This window comes from Aspergillus glaucus (assembly GCF_001890805.1).
Source record: "Aspergillus glaucus CBS 516.65 unplaced genomic scaffold ASPGLscaffold_1, whole genome shotgun sequence".
Lineage (NCBI taxonomy): Eukaryota > Fungi > Ascomycota > Eurotiomycetes > Eurotiales > Aspergillaceae > Aspergillus > Aspergillus glaucus.
Genome location: NW_019170453.1, coordinates 865,568 through 880,617, shown reverse-complemented (window position 1 = coordinate 880,617; position 15,050 = coordinate 865,568). Strand labels below are relative to the sequence as shown.

General features: G+C 47.3%; 6 protein-coding genes across 6 annotated transcripts; 1 reads left to right on the top strand and 5 right to left on the bottom strand.

Moving 5' to 3' along the window:
* Positions 1-996: 996 nt before the first annotated feature.
* ASPGLDRAFT_161526 (putative allantoate permease of the major facilitator superfamily) lies at positions 997-2,978 on the bottom strand. Its single transcript, XM_022542483.1, has 5 exons — positions 2,490-2,978; positions 2,028-2,437; positions 1,736-1,967; positions 1,499-1,680; positions 997-1,432 (listed from the first exon to the last, which is right to left on the bottom strand). Exons 1-5 carry the CDS (start codon positions 2,970-2,972, stop codon positions 1,168-1,170), a joined length of 1,572 nt encoding a protein of 523 aa, XP_022405956.1. The 5' UTR covers positions 2,973-2,978; the 3' UTR covers positions 997-1,167.
* Positions 2,979-3,375: 397 nt separating this feature from the next.
* Positions 3,376-5,416, bottom strand: ASPGLDRAFT_78493 (NAD(P)/FAD-dependent oxidoreductase). Its single transcript, XM_022549968.1, has 9 exons — positions 5,340-5,416; positions 5,245-5,289; positions 5,091-5,191; positions 4,470-5,037; positions 4,172-4,419; positions 3,903-4,118; positions 3,752-3,844; positions 3,525-3,695; positions 3,376-3,458 (listed from the first exon to the last, which is right to left on the bottom strand). Exons 1-8 carry the CDS (start codon positions 5,371-5,373, stop codon positions 3,555-3,557), a joined length of 1,446 nt encoding a protein of 481 aa, XP_022405955.1. The 5' UTR covers positions 5,374-5,416; the 3' UTR covers positions 3,376-3,458; positions 3,525-3,554.
* Positions 5,417-7,317: 1,901 nt separating this feature from the next.
* On the bottom strand, positions 7,318-7,876 carry ASPGLDRAFT_21427 (uncharacterized protein; the record flags this gene model as incomplete). Its single annotated transcript, XM_022543096.1, has 2 exons — positions 7,318-7,563; positions 7,619-7,876. The coding sequence occupies 2 exons, from the start codon at positions 7,874-7,876 to the stop codon at positions 7,318-7,320; spliced, it is 504 nt and encodes a 167-aa protein (XP_022405954.1).
* Positions 7,877-10,590: 2,714 nt separating this feature from the next.
* Positions 10,591-11,068, top strand: ASPGLDRAFT_21426 (RidA family protein; the record flags this gene model as incomplete). The annotated part of the gene is made up of 2 exons (XM_022543095.1): positions 10,591-10,702; positions 10,770-11,068. The coding sequence occupies 2 exons, from the start codon at positions 10,591-10,593 to the stop codon at positions 11,066-11,068; spliced, it is 411 nt and encodes a 136-aa protein (XP_022405953.1).
* Positions 11,069-11,397: 329 nt separating this feature from the next.
* ASPGLDRAFT_62831 (SUR7/PalI family protein) lies at positions 11,398-12,437 on the bottom strand (the record flags this gene model as incomplete). Its single annotated transcript, XM_022548584.1, has 2 exons — positions 11,398-12,252; positions 12,300-12,437. 2 exons carry the CDS (start codon positions 12,435-12,437, stop codon positions 11,398-11,400), a joined length of 993 nt encoding a protein of 330 aa, XP_022405952.1.
* A 79-nt stretch (positions 12,438-12,516) lies between these two features.
* On the bottom strand, positions 12,517-13,272 carry ASPGLDRAFT_224748 (uncharacterized protein). Its single transcript, XM_022543183.1, has 2 exons — positions 12,886-13,272; positions 12,517-12,815 (listed from the first exon to the last, which is right to left on the bottom strand). Exons 1-2 carry the CDS (start codon positions 13,166-13,168, stop codon positions 12,736-12,738), a joined length of 363 nt encoding a protein of 120 aa, XP_022405951.1. The 5' UTR covers positions 13,169-13,272; the 3' UTR covers positions 12,517-12,735.
* Positions 13,273-15,050: the final 1,778 nt, after the last annotated feature.

Sequence of the window (15,050 nt, the reverse complement as noted above, 5' to 3'; positions counted from 1 at the left end):
ACGGACGGAGTTCCCATGGGGGGAAGCAGCCCATTCAGTCTTCCATGCATTTGCTGCTTCTATGCGGAGGATTCTTCGAATGCTGGCCATGAGAGTGAGCTCTTCCGCGCTGTTGGGAGCTGGAGAATTAGCAGCTTCTTTTGCAAGAGCATCAGCACATTCATTGCCATAGACACCTTCATGACCTGGGAGCCAATACAGTCATATATCTCAGCCACATTCCTGTAGTTGAGATGCAGTGCGTGCAATATCACTCAGGATATATTGGCCAGAAGACCTTCCTGGAGCTGAGCATGCTTGTATTGCTGCCTGGTTGTCTGTGAAGATGGTTGCTGTACGGGTCTGATAGGAACATTGTGATTCCAGTCCACTTGAGTTGCGTATTTGGGTAAGCGCCATCTTTATGCCCTGTAATTCTGCTGCATATACAGTGTGGGTAGCTTGAGAGCCAATGCGAACTGCTTGGCGCCCCAGAGGTGAAACTACTGCTGCTCCAACTCCCTGTTCTGTCAAGCTGCCGTCTGTGTACACAATGGTATCAGCTCTGCTGTGTAAGATGGCATTGTGAGTTGCAAGAGCAGCTTCCCGAGTTTCTGCTATATGGGGTTTCAGACCTGCCCACCAAGGCGGGGTCACATGTGGGTGTATAATCTCCAGCTTGTCCTGAGAAATTGCGGTTCGTCGCTCCCATCGTTCTAATGGTGATGTTAAAGGGTTATGGTCTGGGCTGGTGGCCCATCGCATGCGTCGCTCCCTTGCGTTCCTTGGCGCTGGTCGTTGGCCGGAATGTCGTATCTTGCTGAGGGTGGCCATATATTTCCTGGGATATTAGTGTATTCAATGCATATTTGCTAGCTGGTTTACTGGCTACAGAAGCAAGTAGACCGCATTCGCAGGGCTCAAATATGTGGTTATTGTGTGAAGATGAATTAAAGGATGAGAGGATGCATTGAAAAGAAGACTATGTTTTCAGTATCGAACTTGCCGTCTATTAGCGTTGTGTTATTCAAGGAGCACCGATACAAAACAAAACGTGCAGGCTATGTAATTGTATTTCTGCAGCTATAACCCTTAACAGTTGTCCCATATATTCCATTACTAACCCCCATTTTAGCACCACATAGCTCAAATTCGAGCAGCATCAAAACCAGCTAATTCAGCGCAATCTCACAGAGGGTAAATAAACTTGAGATTATCCCTGTCAGTCTTGTCCAAATCCCGCTCCCCAATCTTGACGATCTCGCTTCCTGTATCAATAGCTTCATCCCCTTCCGAATCCATTTCTTTCTCGGCGAGAAGTCGTTCACGACATCGATTTTCGCGCTGGAGATAGAAACGAATAATGATACACATCGCCGGAGAAATGAACCAGAATGCCGTCATAAAGGCCCATGGTAGTACATAGCGCGGTTTGTATTTTGGTTGCCAGAATCTGGTTTCCCCCCTCGGTGTCAGTTTAATATTTTCTTCATGCCATTGTTGTACTTGGAATACTCACTCAGGCGAGATCATCTTGGCAACGGATGCAGCCACAATACATGAGGTCATCAAAGTAAGTTTCTTCGTGTGGCCTGTGGTAGTCGTTCCAGCCCAATTGAGGCCGAGAAGATAAGAGGGTTTGAATGTCGAGATCTGAGTTCCGACTACCAAGGCTACTTTGTTGGACCAAGGGGACGCCAACTGTATAGCCCCACCATTAGCGACTGGGCAAGGTTCTCAAATTGAACCGGCTCACCTCGATAATACCACCAACAAAGCAGGGAATGTAAGAAATAGCACATGTATATCCGGTTCCAAGTCTGGTGCTGTATAGCAAAGTCGCCGAGCCAAGGATCAGGATAAAACCCCAGAGTGGCTTGATTATATTGAAAAGGGCACTTTCGGCTGGTGTAAAGCCGAATCCGACGACGATTAGAGGTAATTGTTGCGATGTATTATTCGGGAGTTCGTTGAAGAACATGTGGAAACTAAGAAAACCTAGGAGTTAGTGAGCATTTCCTTGTTAATAAAGGAAAAGGGGATCTCACATGAACAGCCAACTCTTCAAGTCAGTAAAAGATTCCCGTACCTGAGACCACTTGAAGGTCGAGTTGGTAACTCCAGCATGGGTCTCACGAATAATCTGAATTGTATGGACCTTCTCCTCGATCGAAAGCCACTTAGCGTCCAGGGGGGAGTTGGGAAGGAAAATAAGGAGAGGGACAAAAATAGCAAAGGTCAAGACAGCACAGATAATATGAAGCCACTTCCACGAGTTTATGTTGCCAGCCAGAACGCCCGTATTGTCATCAAGAATGAGTTTATATGCAATCATTGTAAGCATGACGTTGGCTATACTTCCAAATGCCCACCACAGTAGCTGCACCCACGGGCTCTTCTTTGGCGGAAAGAAAGCCTGATGCAGAACGGCCGTTGAAGGGATAATCTGGGACTCTGTCTATTTTCCCGTCAGCCTAATGTTGGGAGCATATGGAGACGATCAGACCTACCATTCCCAAAAGAAACCGTACCGCCTTCATCTGTTTTCCTGTCTTGACAGCAGGATGGACACCTATAAAAAGAGCCCAGAGAAAAAGTGAGCCTGTGATGAAGTGCTTGTGCCCAATGCGCTGCGATATCCAAGCACCCGGCCAGAGTGCAACGAGATAGCCGGCATAGAACAGGATGAAAAGCTCATTGTACTCATCCTTGGTCATCTCAACATCCTTGAAAATTCCCATGGTACTGGCTTGGGAGAGAGTCGACTTATCAAGATGGATCAGGAAGGAAATCCACCATGTCTGGATGAGCAGGAACCAGAAGTTTTTGCGGATAACTTTCCTCTCGAGCTCAGAAGTCACAGGTCTGACCTTGTCTTTGTTCTTGTTGTAGAATATCGTCGTGTCATCGGCATCCCGTTCATCCACTACCTGTGGATGATGAGAAGGTTCATCGGCTGCCACTCGCGCCTGGTCGTTAATTCCGTGCTTCATGTCAGCAGACCCTAACATGATGGTATTCTCAATCCAACCACAGAGGAACAAGCAAGAAAGAATAACGGCATGGTTGTCAGGTACCCGTATCAGGTCAGATATAAATCTCAGTAAACGACTGCGCCTGTCTCGGGACAACCCGATTCACCTGGGATTAGCTTTCACCAAGGTTCCCAGTAACCCCCTGGCAATTTCTTGTTTGTCTTGGCGCACCCAAGGCTGACACTCTGTAGGCGGGTGACAATGCCAGCACTGGTACCTTGTTAGCAAGTATCCCGTCGATCAAGGCAAGCACCATATAGTCCGCTCTTGGCTCGTATTTCCGCGACAGCTTGGCTGCATCGGGGGGGACCTTGGGGGTTTACAATGTCTCGAGATTGGATGGTCATGAATGGCTGGAACTCACGGAACAGAGGAGCCTTACGCTCAGATATTTCATTTACCGCGACTGTCACCGCAAAAGTCTATATACTAAAATGTCTATGTCTTTTATATACGGGTTAGGAAACCAAAGAGGAAAATAGAAATAGATTCGGAAATAGATTCACAAACCTAGATATGTTACATGCGTTGCCCTCTCCATCAGGAGATGTGTGAAATATCCCGCGGTCCACCGGGACCTTCTTCGAGACCATTCCTTCGCGGGACCTCCGGCCGCCAGCGCCAGAATGGGCGCATGTACGATGCGCTTTGATCGCCATGTTCTATAATATCTGCGGCATGCTGTCGAACATTGGTCAGCTGGAGGTCACGAGAAACAAATGGGGAAATTTACTTACCTCGCCAAGAACTGGAAGGAATTTTGCCCCATGGCCACTTCCTCCAGTACAAACGAAGACGGAGTTTTCCGCATAGGTTGGAACGTAGTCGATCTGTCGTTATACATGGTCAGTGTATAGGGTAGACTTATTATACCAGCAAGATGCTAACCAAAAAGGAATTGTCCAGCGAGTCTGTATACCAGCAGAGCTTCGTAGAGTCAAAGGGGACACCACTGAATTCAGGTAAAAATATTGAAACAAACTGTTTGATGGCATAAAGAGCAGGTTCCTGGAGCTGAGAGCACATTTCTGGCGGAAGAGGCACTGACCACTGGCCATCTTGCGTGAACGGAGTACTCTCAGGTGCTGGCTGGAAATTGGTGAACTGGATGGAAATTGATCAGCAAATATCAACAAAACATGATTATCCTTTCTAACTTTGATTCCACGATATCCAATCTTCAACAAGCCCTCTGGAGTACGTGGCAAGACATAGATACTGCCGGTGTCCTTGCCAGAACTGTCTCGAGGAACACTTTTCCATGTCATCACAGGAAACCTCTCGGGTGAATACTTGTCCCACAGCTCGGTATTCGCCGGATCAATCTTGAATGTAGCAAGGCTTCCTGCCGAAGACTCAAGAAAATAACTCAACTCAGGAAGAATCTGTGTTGAAAATGATCCGGCTTTACTCATCAGCGAGCGCATGACCATATGAGGAGATGCTATAGCTTACCAGCAACGACCACCACATCTGCATTGTGCAATTTGCCATCTTTCGATTTGATCCCTGTCACTCTCTCCTTGTCAGAGTGGACGCCACTACTCGACTTGACAAGTGACTTGACAGCTCCCTTATCCGGACCAAAGCAGAATTCCACACCCTTGTCGGCAGCAATATTCTGATAGTATGCACAGGCATTACTGCATCTCACGAATCCGGCCAGTGAATCCAAGACCGCCTCATAGGTGCTTGCGGGTGAAGATTGCGGGATCTCAAAGTCAAGTAGTTTGTCCTTCCAGCCCAGCTGCTCAGCGCGTCGATGGTCCTCGGGTTTGCCTTTGATAAATTGCGTGTCTCGCAGACCATCCCGCTCCATGTTGGCCAATGTTTCCTTTTCAAGAGCACCCAGGACATCCGATGGTTGTACTCGAAGCATTCCGCTACCGACAAATAGTCTCTGGTCATTTGAGAGATCGCTCTGCTCCGAGAAACCATGTTTTTCATCCCCCAGCACCCACGCCTTCCGAGCCTCTATGGCGAGACGTTGGTAATGAAGCTTTGTCCCGTATGAGGCACGAAACTGTATTGTATGTATCATTAGTACCACTCAGGAACTACCATCAACCGACTCACAATCTTGTTGTGGTCAACAGACGCAGCCTGTACACCATCGGCTGCGGGATCGTATCCATTTTCATCATACTGGCTTCGGTCGAATACAGTGACCTTATAATCTGCGACAGTATAAGCAAAGGTCATTTATCCCTCTCCCATGATTCTGTCTTACTTCTATCCTGCAACGCGACGGCCAGCGAAAGACCGAAAATGCCGGCTACGAGATTGATCAGTTGACTTGATTAGAATTGGTTAAACTGCACTTACCTCCGATTATGGCAACGGACTTAGACTCTGCCATTTTCTACTTGCTGTGGTTTCTTCGTCTTCCTTGGGGATATTTGCAAGTGCGGGCAACTTCTGTCGATAATGAGTCCCCGCAGCAAAGCCAAGAAACGCCGCCCACAGGGTACTTCCCCATGAGAGAGCAACACAAGTCTGTGATCAAATTACAAGTGCGGAACTATACCTTGGGATGTGAACCTACGCCTAGTGGTTTTCTTGGCAACAGTGTTTCGCATTTTGCGATGTTCGGCGCTGAGGACATCAAAGGTCTGCGAGACTACGACGCAACGAGCAATGGCAATATGGATTACCTTGAAGGTATCTGGTTGGGTATAAGGGCTTGCCGTTCTCACTGCCAGGCGATGAGGGGGCTTTGGTGTATGGTGTTGATGGCAAATTAATGAGGATGCTGTTTGCCAGGTGTGATTTGTTTGCAGATATTAAGAGGGCTACAGGGGCGGTGGGAGTTAGACAGTTTAAGATTCGGTAAGTCGGACTCGGGAGTGGTCTCATTAAGGTACAATTGCATTATTCATCTAGATGATTAACTAGTTATACGGGTAGTTTCCCATCCCGATCAGGAATCTTCATAGGTCTCGCCTGCCAGGCTTACATTTTTGTTTCCGTAAACGCTCCGTCACATGCCATCAGTGCCGTATTGAATAATTGATTGGAATCTGTCTATTTGCCGAAATTCGCTTGGAGTTGGAAAAGGACAGCCAATGATTAGTGACTCTAGCAAGCTAGTGGATCAGAAGGATATCAGTGTCACGGAGCATGGACGCTCTCTAGCTGTATAGCATATTTTCTTACTTTGGTCTGATTGGGGTAGGGCATTCACTGAGCATGAACGCTCGCTAGCCGTATAGCATGTTTGATTGCTTTGTCCTGTTTAGAGTAGGGCAACAACCCCTCGCACACACACTAGATAGTCTGTCGCCGGCAGGCCTGCCTCTTTCCTTTCCCTCCTCATGTTAGAATTTCGTCAGATAGTCTACCAATAGATTCATATTGCTCGAAACCGTCACACTTTGGCGGAATTGTCTAGCATTCCCAGAAGCTCAGCTGCCGCTTCGATCCTAATTATGGTTGGCAGTCTAATGGTCTCATTGGACATTTTGAGGTCGTTACTAGCAATATAATGAAAGGAAACGAGTTATGAGCGGTGTTCTGGTAAACCAAGTTTCTAATGTGTTTCGTTGCATTGATGTCTATTTTCCCGGGCATTCTGTTTTGCCTTTCCTTATTTCGCTTAATCATTATATAGTTAACTAAAACAGCGAGGAAAAAAGCGCCCGCTGTTCGGGTGAGTTCAGAGCGGCACTGCTCAACTACTAAAACAAGAAGGGCAGGCGTCAGGGTACTTGTAGATTTTTGCTCGGTAGGATTTTCTTGGTAGAGGTTGCTTATGTATCCTCAGCTAACTCCGGGCAATAGCTTATCTCCGGTCTGGTTTCTGAAGTTATGATGTAGTCTTGTTTTATCTCCGGCTGATTCCGCAATGACAGAAATTATGATGATTATACATGAATTCACAACTAGTTATCATTCATAACAACACCCTGTTAGTCAATCGGGTCATTCTGGGTACAATCTTTCATAAATGGGACGCATAAAATCGCTAATTCATCTTAATAGAAAAATGACATTGATTTGTACATAGCAATATTCACCGTGCACCAAAGTCCAAAAGAAATCCTTCATACCAATTTCGAAAACCTATTGGACCAGGCACGGCCACTAAAAGATACAGGTCCACACCAGGAAACCAACACAGCGGCATACCTGGGGTAAGGTAGACAGGAAGACGCAAGTCTGCACACAGCTGCTGCCATGTCCTGTGTACACATGGGGGTCTCGTTGATTGATTGCCGGGGTCAATCTGCAGTACGGGACTTGCTCGGGTCGATCCGACTTGCGTTCGAGTTGTTGAAAATAGGCTTTATCGAAATAGAATACCTTAGCCGATTCGTTGTTTCCGCCTCACCCAAACCTCCTTGTCGGTGCTGTCAGTCGATGTCTTGGGGTCACGCAGCTGCACCTCCCAAATCTTAAGCTTGTAGTTGCCACGGTCTGCCTGCCCAGAGAAGATGTCAAAAGACCAGGCGTGCTTGGGACATGTAATTCCGGCGCTGAGGGTGATGCCGAAGTCTTCAATGTCAAAGAGACTACCCTGTGAAAGGGGGAATGATTGGTGAGGGCATTGCTGGAAGGGTCAGTTTGTGATTTTGATCTAATCTAGATAGCCCGTCTCAACTTACATGATCAATGGCATGGACTTTCCCCTTATACTTGAACACGAGGACCTGGTCTTTCAAGTCTTCTCCTGGTAGATTAATGTCTGCTTCAACCGGAGCATCCTGTGGACCGGCTGTCTTGGGGATGGTGAAAGCTTTGCATGCTTGCGTGATCTGACAATCTTCATTGTCTAAGCTGAGGTCAGGAAGCGCGGAAGCAAGGCCAACCGGGTGCCAGGCTGCACCTGGCTGCGATGGTCGTCCAAAGTTAAAGAAGTTCATCGCTGGTATTAAATAATGAGGTTCATCGCAGTTTGTGCCTCTCCTCGGCTGTTCCCACTATGGTGGGCTATGGCTACTCCTATTGGTTATTGGAAGTTCGGCGCGTGAAATTTTATCCATTCCCCTACCCCTGGGGTATACATAGGTGTAAATGTTTTATTTATCAAAGTAACTATGCGCTATGTACAATTTTTGAGAAACGATCTTGGATGTATTATAATTTGTCGATCGGTACGGACGCTGGCGGCGAACGTTTGTAGATATAGCCAAGATTGTCGCCCTTCCTTCCAGTGTAAGTAAAAATGCGAGACCTAGATCCAGAATCAGCTGAACATGTGCTATCCGGCATGACAGTACTTACACTTTAGTCGTTTGCAATCTTGAGAAAATGGAACTCATATCCGTCTGTAGGAACCCCGTAGTCAATCCGCAATCGCGTTCGTTCTACCTTCCCTGAGCCTCCACTGATGGACTGCCTAGTCCGTGTGAGAACGGGAGAATGAAGAGACGGTAGCAAAGGTTAGGGACCTACCCATTTTGTTGCGAGAAGACTCAGCGCAGTGCCTAATGTACGCTCTGGGCAGTTTCACGCCTTTTTCAATATAATATCCACGCAGACTTGCATAACAGCGGTAAAAGCCCTGGTGTCGCACATCGTCATGTACGGTCTTGCTCCATTGTCACGACGGGTAAAGAATGGCGTCTTAAATGAAATGTCTAGCCGCTTAGTGATGCCGTTGGCCAGGTTTCTTTCGTCCTGTGTGCTTTCGAACGATGACTTGCCTCTAGGGCGAACTTGAAGGGAGTGGCAGGGGCGTAGCGGATATCCCATTTGGCAGTTCTTGTGTCTTGATCGATAGAATGACCATGCGAACACGTACATGGCTATTCTCAAACTACCAGCAGGCATCTTCACATCTGTCTCGGTAAGCCCCGTCTCAATGACGAGGGTCAGCCTCTGGTAATGCTCGAAAGTTGTTGGGAACTGCTAATATTTCCATAATCAGGCATTTTGCTAGCCGCATTTTGAACGGCTTGTGGTGCTGTGAACTCGGTTTCGGTCTTAGGTGTGGTGGAAATTCTCGTCTTCTCCTTTGAACCTGCATACTGGACCCAGACTGATTATGACTTCTACACGTATCTTCGCGCTTTATCAACATTTGAGTTGGCTGAGTGTGGTAACCTTTTTGCAATCACACGAAGAGAAGCGTGGCTCCCATATGTGCACCTTTTAGAGTCTTCATGCAGCGAATATGCATGTAGACCATTGTCGCAGTGATGCGCTGAGAGTAATATCTCGTTCGCCATCAACTGATGGTGAGGTAGCACTGTACACAACAGGACAACTCTGCAGGGCAGGTAAAATTGGTGATCTTCATGCAGTATAGCTGCTTAGATCAACGCATCCTCGCGCGGGCCTATGTCGATGGTCTCCATGGCTTTTCGGGCCATCGAACTCTCAGCCAGTATGCGGCATTTGTCGTTAATTCTGTATGGCTTTAAAGTCTCGTTGTCCTTTCGTGTATATTGGCACAATCTGTTGGATGTCGGTTGAGAAACGGCCACACCCATCTGGGTCGTTCGATGATAAAGGTTTAACGGCCATTTCCCTACCGTTTTTGGTTGCAGTCTTTCCATGAGGTGTTAAACATACTCTTCACAGCTTCGGAAAATGTCTGAGCCAAGTTTGCATCTCCGCGCAGCCTGTGGATAGGGAGAGTCCCATTTCATCAGATTAGCCCAGGGTCCGTTGAAAACCATCGTACTCCGATTCCGCTATCTCTCTCAGACTGAATGTTCCCAGCTTCTATCTGGCATGACGATAACGCGCGTACTATATCCAACGAGATTTGCCAACGAATTCAAGGATACTAGATGTCTCCATCCATTTCCCACAACCACAAAAGGACCGGCCAGTTACCAGGTCCCCATAAACCGTGTCTTTTATATTAGCACAGATACTTCGTTCTCGAAATTGTAGGTCGATGGGGGATCTTCAACGCTTTCCAATGACTTTAATACCAGTCCAGTGGATCTTAATCCCCAAGTTCAACAATCGTGTTTAGCGTTAAAAGGTTCGATTCCGTTGTGTTGTTAGTCCCATTTCTTCATTAACCGTTCTGTTCTCCGTTAAATCGTAACGAGTGGTGTTGTTGTATCAAACATATCGATCAAAAAGGTATCATGGTCTCAACGCAGTGCGTAGATTACTGGAATCGTGCTCGATCCAAACCTTGGAAAATAGGAGAGTCCCTTGGGAATGTGACGCATAGCGACAGTGGGAATGTCTCACATGCATGGCAATAGTGGCTCGTTTCCTGGAGTACCTAACCACCTCAGATGAAAACATCAAGGAAGTGGGGAATGAAAGTGGGTGTAGGCGAAGAGCAGAAAGTCAACCTGTGGAAGGAAACGCAAGTACGACAAGAAAGCTCACTTTGAAGATCTCTCATGTTTACTTAGATATTCACTTGCAATACAAGCTAGGCTATTCACAGTTACTCGGAACAGAAAAGAATTAGGACATTGAAGTAGGGCACCTTTATGACGCCATGAGCGGAATACATCTTCCGCAGCATCACCTCCAACGACGATTATAAATAGAGCAGAACCATAACCAAGAATTAATCTTTGAAGATTCGAGAAATCCTTTCTCTGACATTACTCTCAGATATTTCTGCATCTAAGAATACACACCTTCAACAAGACGCATAATGTCCCACCTAACCTACTACAACTACCCGGGCGTCGGCGAACGCAACGCCCAGAACTTCAAATATAGCCAAGCAGTCCGCATAGGCGATCGAATCGAGTGTTCGGGACAGGGTACCTCCCCTCCCCTCCTTCCCTCCCATCTCCTCCTATCCCTATAAGCCCTCGCTAACAAGTTCAGGCGGCTGGAACCCCCAAACAGGAGAATTCCCCCGCGAAATCAACGCCCAAATCGCCCAAGCCTTCGCAAACGTGGACCTAGCCCTGCGCACCGCCGGCGGAAAAGGCTGGGCCCAGGTGTTCCGGGTGAATTCTTACCATGTGCCGATTAACAATGAGGCGCTGGAGGCTATGGTGAGGGGATTCAAAGAGTGGGTGCCGGGGCATGAGCCGTTGTGGACTTGTGTGGGGGTTTCGAGGTTGGGGGAGGATGATATGAGGGTTGAGATTGAGGTTGTTGCGCATGATCCGGGGTCTTAGGTTTGGTTTTGGATGGGTATTTTGGGTAGATTGGGGTTGGATCGGGTGGTCTAGAGCGGTTATTGTGATGTACTGTGCCGTGTCTTGGCTGCGACGGTAATTTACCAGACTACGCTGTTAGTTGACGGAGTACTGGATTGATAATAGTGAGAACAAGTAACTAATTGAAGGAACGTGGGTATCTAGATACAAGCAAGATCTATAGATCTATTGACCTTAAGTCAAATGCGCAAAAAAAAAAAATCAATATACAATAAACGCTGACAATTCGTCCACTCGTTAACGCTCAACGCCGGAATATAGGCGGAAAAAAAGAAATGTTGTCATGTTTAAGCATGACGGAAAGGCTCATAAGCGTTCGCGTTTCCGTGGGTAGGAGGAGGCGGAGGGTACGAGGTGTCATGCGAGTAAGGGCCGTACGGAGATGTAGAACGACCCTGGGGACCGAGAGGCTCGTAGGTGTAGGGAGCCTTTTCAGCCGTGATACCACCGGACGTGTCCTTCTTGTGGTTGTAAGGCGAGCGACCGGAGCAGCAGCACGAGCTGATGATCCAGAACAGACTGGCGGCGAGAGAGAAGGCGACGGCCAACCAGGTGGTTGCAAGCATGTTCTTTCCCATGGAGCCCTTGACGCCGTAAGAGCTGAGCTCCTCGTTGAACATGGGAGTCAGGACGGCAAAGAGTGCCGTGGAGGTGGCAGAAGCGGCAGCGATGAAGAAGAACGCCACACCGGCAATCAGACTGGTGATGCAGCTACCCCAGCGACTGCAGATAGCGAAGAGACCGACGACCAGCTCGACAATGGTGGCGATAAAGGCGATGATATAGGCGATAAACATCCACTTGGAAACACTCTTGTAGGTGGACAAGGCCTTGCCAATGCCGTCGGGAAGCTGGCTCTCGACGCCGGTGCTCTGCAGACCCCAGACTTCGAAGGGGTTGAAGTAGAAAGCGGCCTTGGGCTTGGAGCAGGAAGAGGTGTCATATTTGTTGCTGCTGGTGACATTTCCGTCGCAGTAGCCCCAGAGACCGACGGTGTAGAAATCAGCAAGGTTCAACTGGTCGGAAGCCTCGTCCATGATGGAGGACAGGTTGGAGCTGGAAGCATCGATACCGGCATCGCTGAGAAGCGAGGATACTTTTGATTTTGTTTCGGATGAAGTGGTGAAGTTTTGCAAGTCGGCCTGACTCGTTAGCATTATTTCATTTTGGGGAAGACAGTAGAACATACCCTAAAGAAGTAGAGGTTGTTGAGGGTGGAAGAACCAGAGTTGGTACAGCCCAAGCCCACCATAATAATGCATACTAACGATGCGATGGTGAGCACATAGGGAGTGAAGATGCAAATAGCACGACCGGCTTTGCCCATGATTGCGGTTGTAATGAGTTTAGGAGGATTGTACAAAAGACAGTTTCTTGAGAAACAGAGAGGTTGAAGGATGGATGATGAGAGAAACAACAGCAGCGAGGATGAGTTTTAACTGTTGCCAGCCCGATTGATCGGCATAAGCTCCACATCCCTTCCTTTGCGGAGGCGCAGGCCCTATCAACCAATGACAAGGCGTGTCAGGTGCTACGCCACGCGTGCTTCTATTTTGGGTGGTTGGCAGGGCTGTGCTTCCCGTGATTGGGTCGATTTACCACAATCTTGACGGCTGGTCCGCTTACTAACTGTTTATTTTTTTCTTTTTTTCTTTTTTTTTTCTTTTTTTGTCTTTTTTTCTTTTCTTTTCTTTTTTTCGCGTTACTTTTCCCTTGGAACAATAGAATATTAAAAGGTGTATTCTGTACAGAGTGAGTAGAGAAGGGACACTGACCAAGGAATGTGCATGTGCAGGTGTCAGTAGTGTAATTGCGTGGCATGCTGACCGACAACCTTGGCAATCGAACAGTTGTTCGTATTTGGGTTGCTACATAGTACCAATAATGAAGATCACCAGCATACGTAGTGATATACAGCTGCCTTGAGGCTCTGTCAAAAACTCTGTTGGCGGGGCTGGCACGGCATCGTTCGTAGGGCTTTTTAGAATGCTTACGTCTCTCCCAGCCCCATCCCATTGCGTTAATCAAGGAAATACTCCGAACACCAACTGGGGCCATTTTAAATGTTATGCCTAATCAAGTGTTACATATGTTGGTTACCCGAATTGGCATAGCTTACCTGTTTGGGAATCTGCCTTGTCATCTAACCTTGACTTTATCACACAAAGAATGAAGATCTCAATCTCAACTTCGCTTAGCTGCCCTCTACTCTGTACCTCATGATTCAGTATGGCCATTGTTTAGGCTTCCCTTGTCCGGCTATGACGCTCAGCAATGATCTCTCGAGGGGGCCAAAATATCATGAAGGTCGGTCTTCTTTCCAGATAGTACAATGCATTCCTCCAGCAAGGATAACTGGAAAGGATCAAAATCTAACTAAGAAATATGAGTTTTTATTGTATTCTATCTGATCCGTCTGAAATTTCCGCCCACAAATCGCGCAACCTAAGATATATATCCGAGCAATGTGGTTGACATATAAGTACTATCCAAGGTGATCTGTCTAGAACATTGCAAAAGCTAATGATGCATATTTCCCCAGAATCCCCGGGGCGAAGCCAACCTGGAGCAGAGCCCGATGATGAAAGATCAATTCACCGTAGTATGACATCGCAATTGCACCAGATTCACTGCACTACATTCCAAGTACACCATAAAGTAAGGCATGACGTCTTACACATTCCTCATTAAGCATGACTGCAAACTTTGAAAACATCCCCATACTGCATGGATTCATAGATGGTTGATTGCTGTTATGTGAACTACGAGACCTGAGCGAGCCACGAGGTCAATCTGCAAAACTAGGCTCAATATCCGCGAGTCCGCCTCTGCGCTGGCTTTCTTGTCAACTGTGAGGTTATCTCGGCTGTCTTTTGAATGTCTTCTGCTGCATAAGAACAACCGTGACAGTCCACCCTCCCAAGTTCGACTTAGTTCAGTGAAGCCCGAGGGAAGATTACTCGCCACTGCGTCAATGATCAACCATTTGGTTTATTCAAACTCAAAACAGGGCGCTCCCAGTTTTAATCATGTCTACGATCGTGCATGATTGCCACTAGGAATGGCTATACAAGCAGAAGCCCGGTCGATAATTCTGTCGATATGTGATTGAACAAGTGTTCAAACACCTCCATACGTGGACAGCTCATCTGATACCAATGGAAACCAACGTATTATACGAATTTGCGAGACGGTGCAATATCCCAAGACCACAATGCCCAAAACAAAGGTTGAATAACATGACTGAATTCTCTACAAAGGCCACTTCTTATGGTGACTTTAGGCTTTAAAAAACAGCCACTAATGATTCTTTCCAAAGGCTGGATGAGAGTGGGTCACGCAAGAAGCAAGCTGCTTTTCTGGGATGCATGAACGCAAGCTTGGAGTGTGTCACAACCAGAGAAGACCAACATACTGTATGTAGCAGATGGAGAGGAAAATTTACACTACTTGGCCACATAGCATGAAGTATCAACCCAAAATGTCCCCATTCGTGGTGTGATACCAAAAAGCCAGCTACGCGGTCCGTCACCGATCGACATGATAGTCCGCGTCAACATCAGTGGGTCTCTATATAAAGATCAACCACAGCCTTGTGGACTAGTCATCGACCGTGTAGCAGCACGGACATCTACGGACGAACTGCTACAGCGGGAATAGTCTGGAGTAATTATAGTACGGTCTACGCTGTGGGAATGAAATGGAATGTCTCAAGTTATCAATGATAGCAAGTTTGATTAACTTCTAGACTAATCTATCGTAGTTAGCCTTACTATCAAGATATCGCAAGATCGCCTCGCCCATGAATGGCGATCAACGGGGCTCAGCAAGCTTAACGAATACCTCAGTCATCGGTACACTCGAAGTAATCCACACAGTAGCCGTAGCAGTAGCCGTAGCAGTAGCCGTAGCAGTAGCCGTAGCAGTAGCCGTAGCAGTA

Excerpts from the sequence above, each read along its gene's own strand:
- ASPGLDRAFT_224748 (XM_022543183.1), bottom strand. The coding sequence starts at position 13,168 with ATGGCCCCAGTTGGTGTTCGGAGTATTTCCTTGATTAACGCAATGGGA. Across the intron at positions 12,816-12,885 it reads CTGCACATGCACATTCCTTG|TAACGCGAAAAAAAGAAAAG; the intron begins GTCAGTGTCCCT and ends CCAAGGGAAAAG.
- ASPGLDRAFT_161526 (XM_022542483.1), bottom strand. The coding sequence starts at position 2,972 with ATGAAGCACGGAATTAACGACCAGGCGCGAGTGGCAGCCGATGAACCT. Across the intron at positions 1,968-2,027 it reads TTGAAGAGTTGGCTGTTCAT|TTTCCACATGTTCTTCAACG; the intron begins GTGAGATCCCCT and ends AGGTTTTCTTAG. Across the intron at positions 1,433-1,498 it reads GCCAAGATGATCTCGCCTGA|ATTCTGGCAACCAAAATACA; the intron begins GTGAGTATTCCA and ends GGGGGAAACCAG.
- ASPGLDRAFT_78493 (XM_022549968.1), bottom strand. The coding sequence starts at position 5,373 with ATGGCAGAGTCTAAGTCCGTTGCCATAATCGGAG. Across the intron at positions 4,420-4,469 it reads AGATGTGGTGGTCGTTGCTG|CCGGATCATTTTCAACACAG; the intron begins GTAAGCTATAGC and ends TGATGAGTAAAG. Across the intron at positions 4,119-4,171 it reads TTGGATATCGTGGAATCAAA|TTCACCAATTTCCAGCCAGC; the intron begins GTTAGAAAGGAT and ends ATTTCCATCCAG.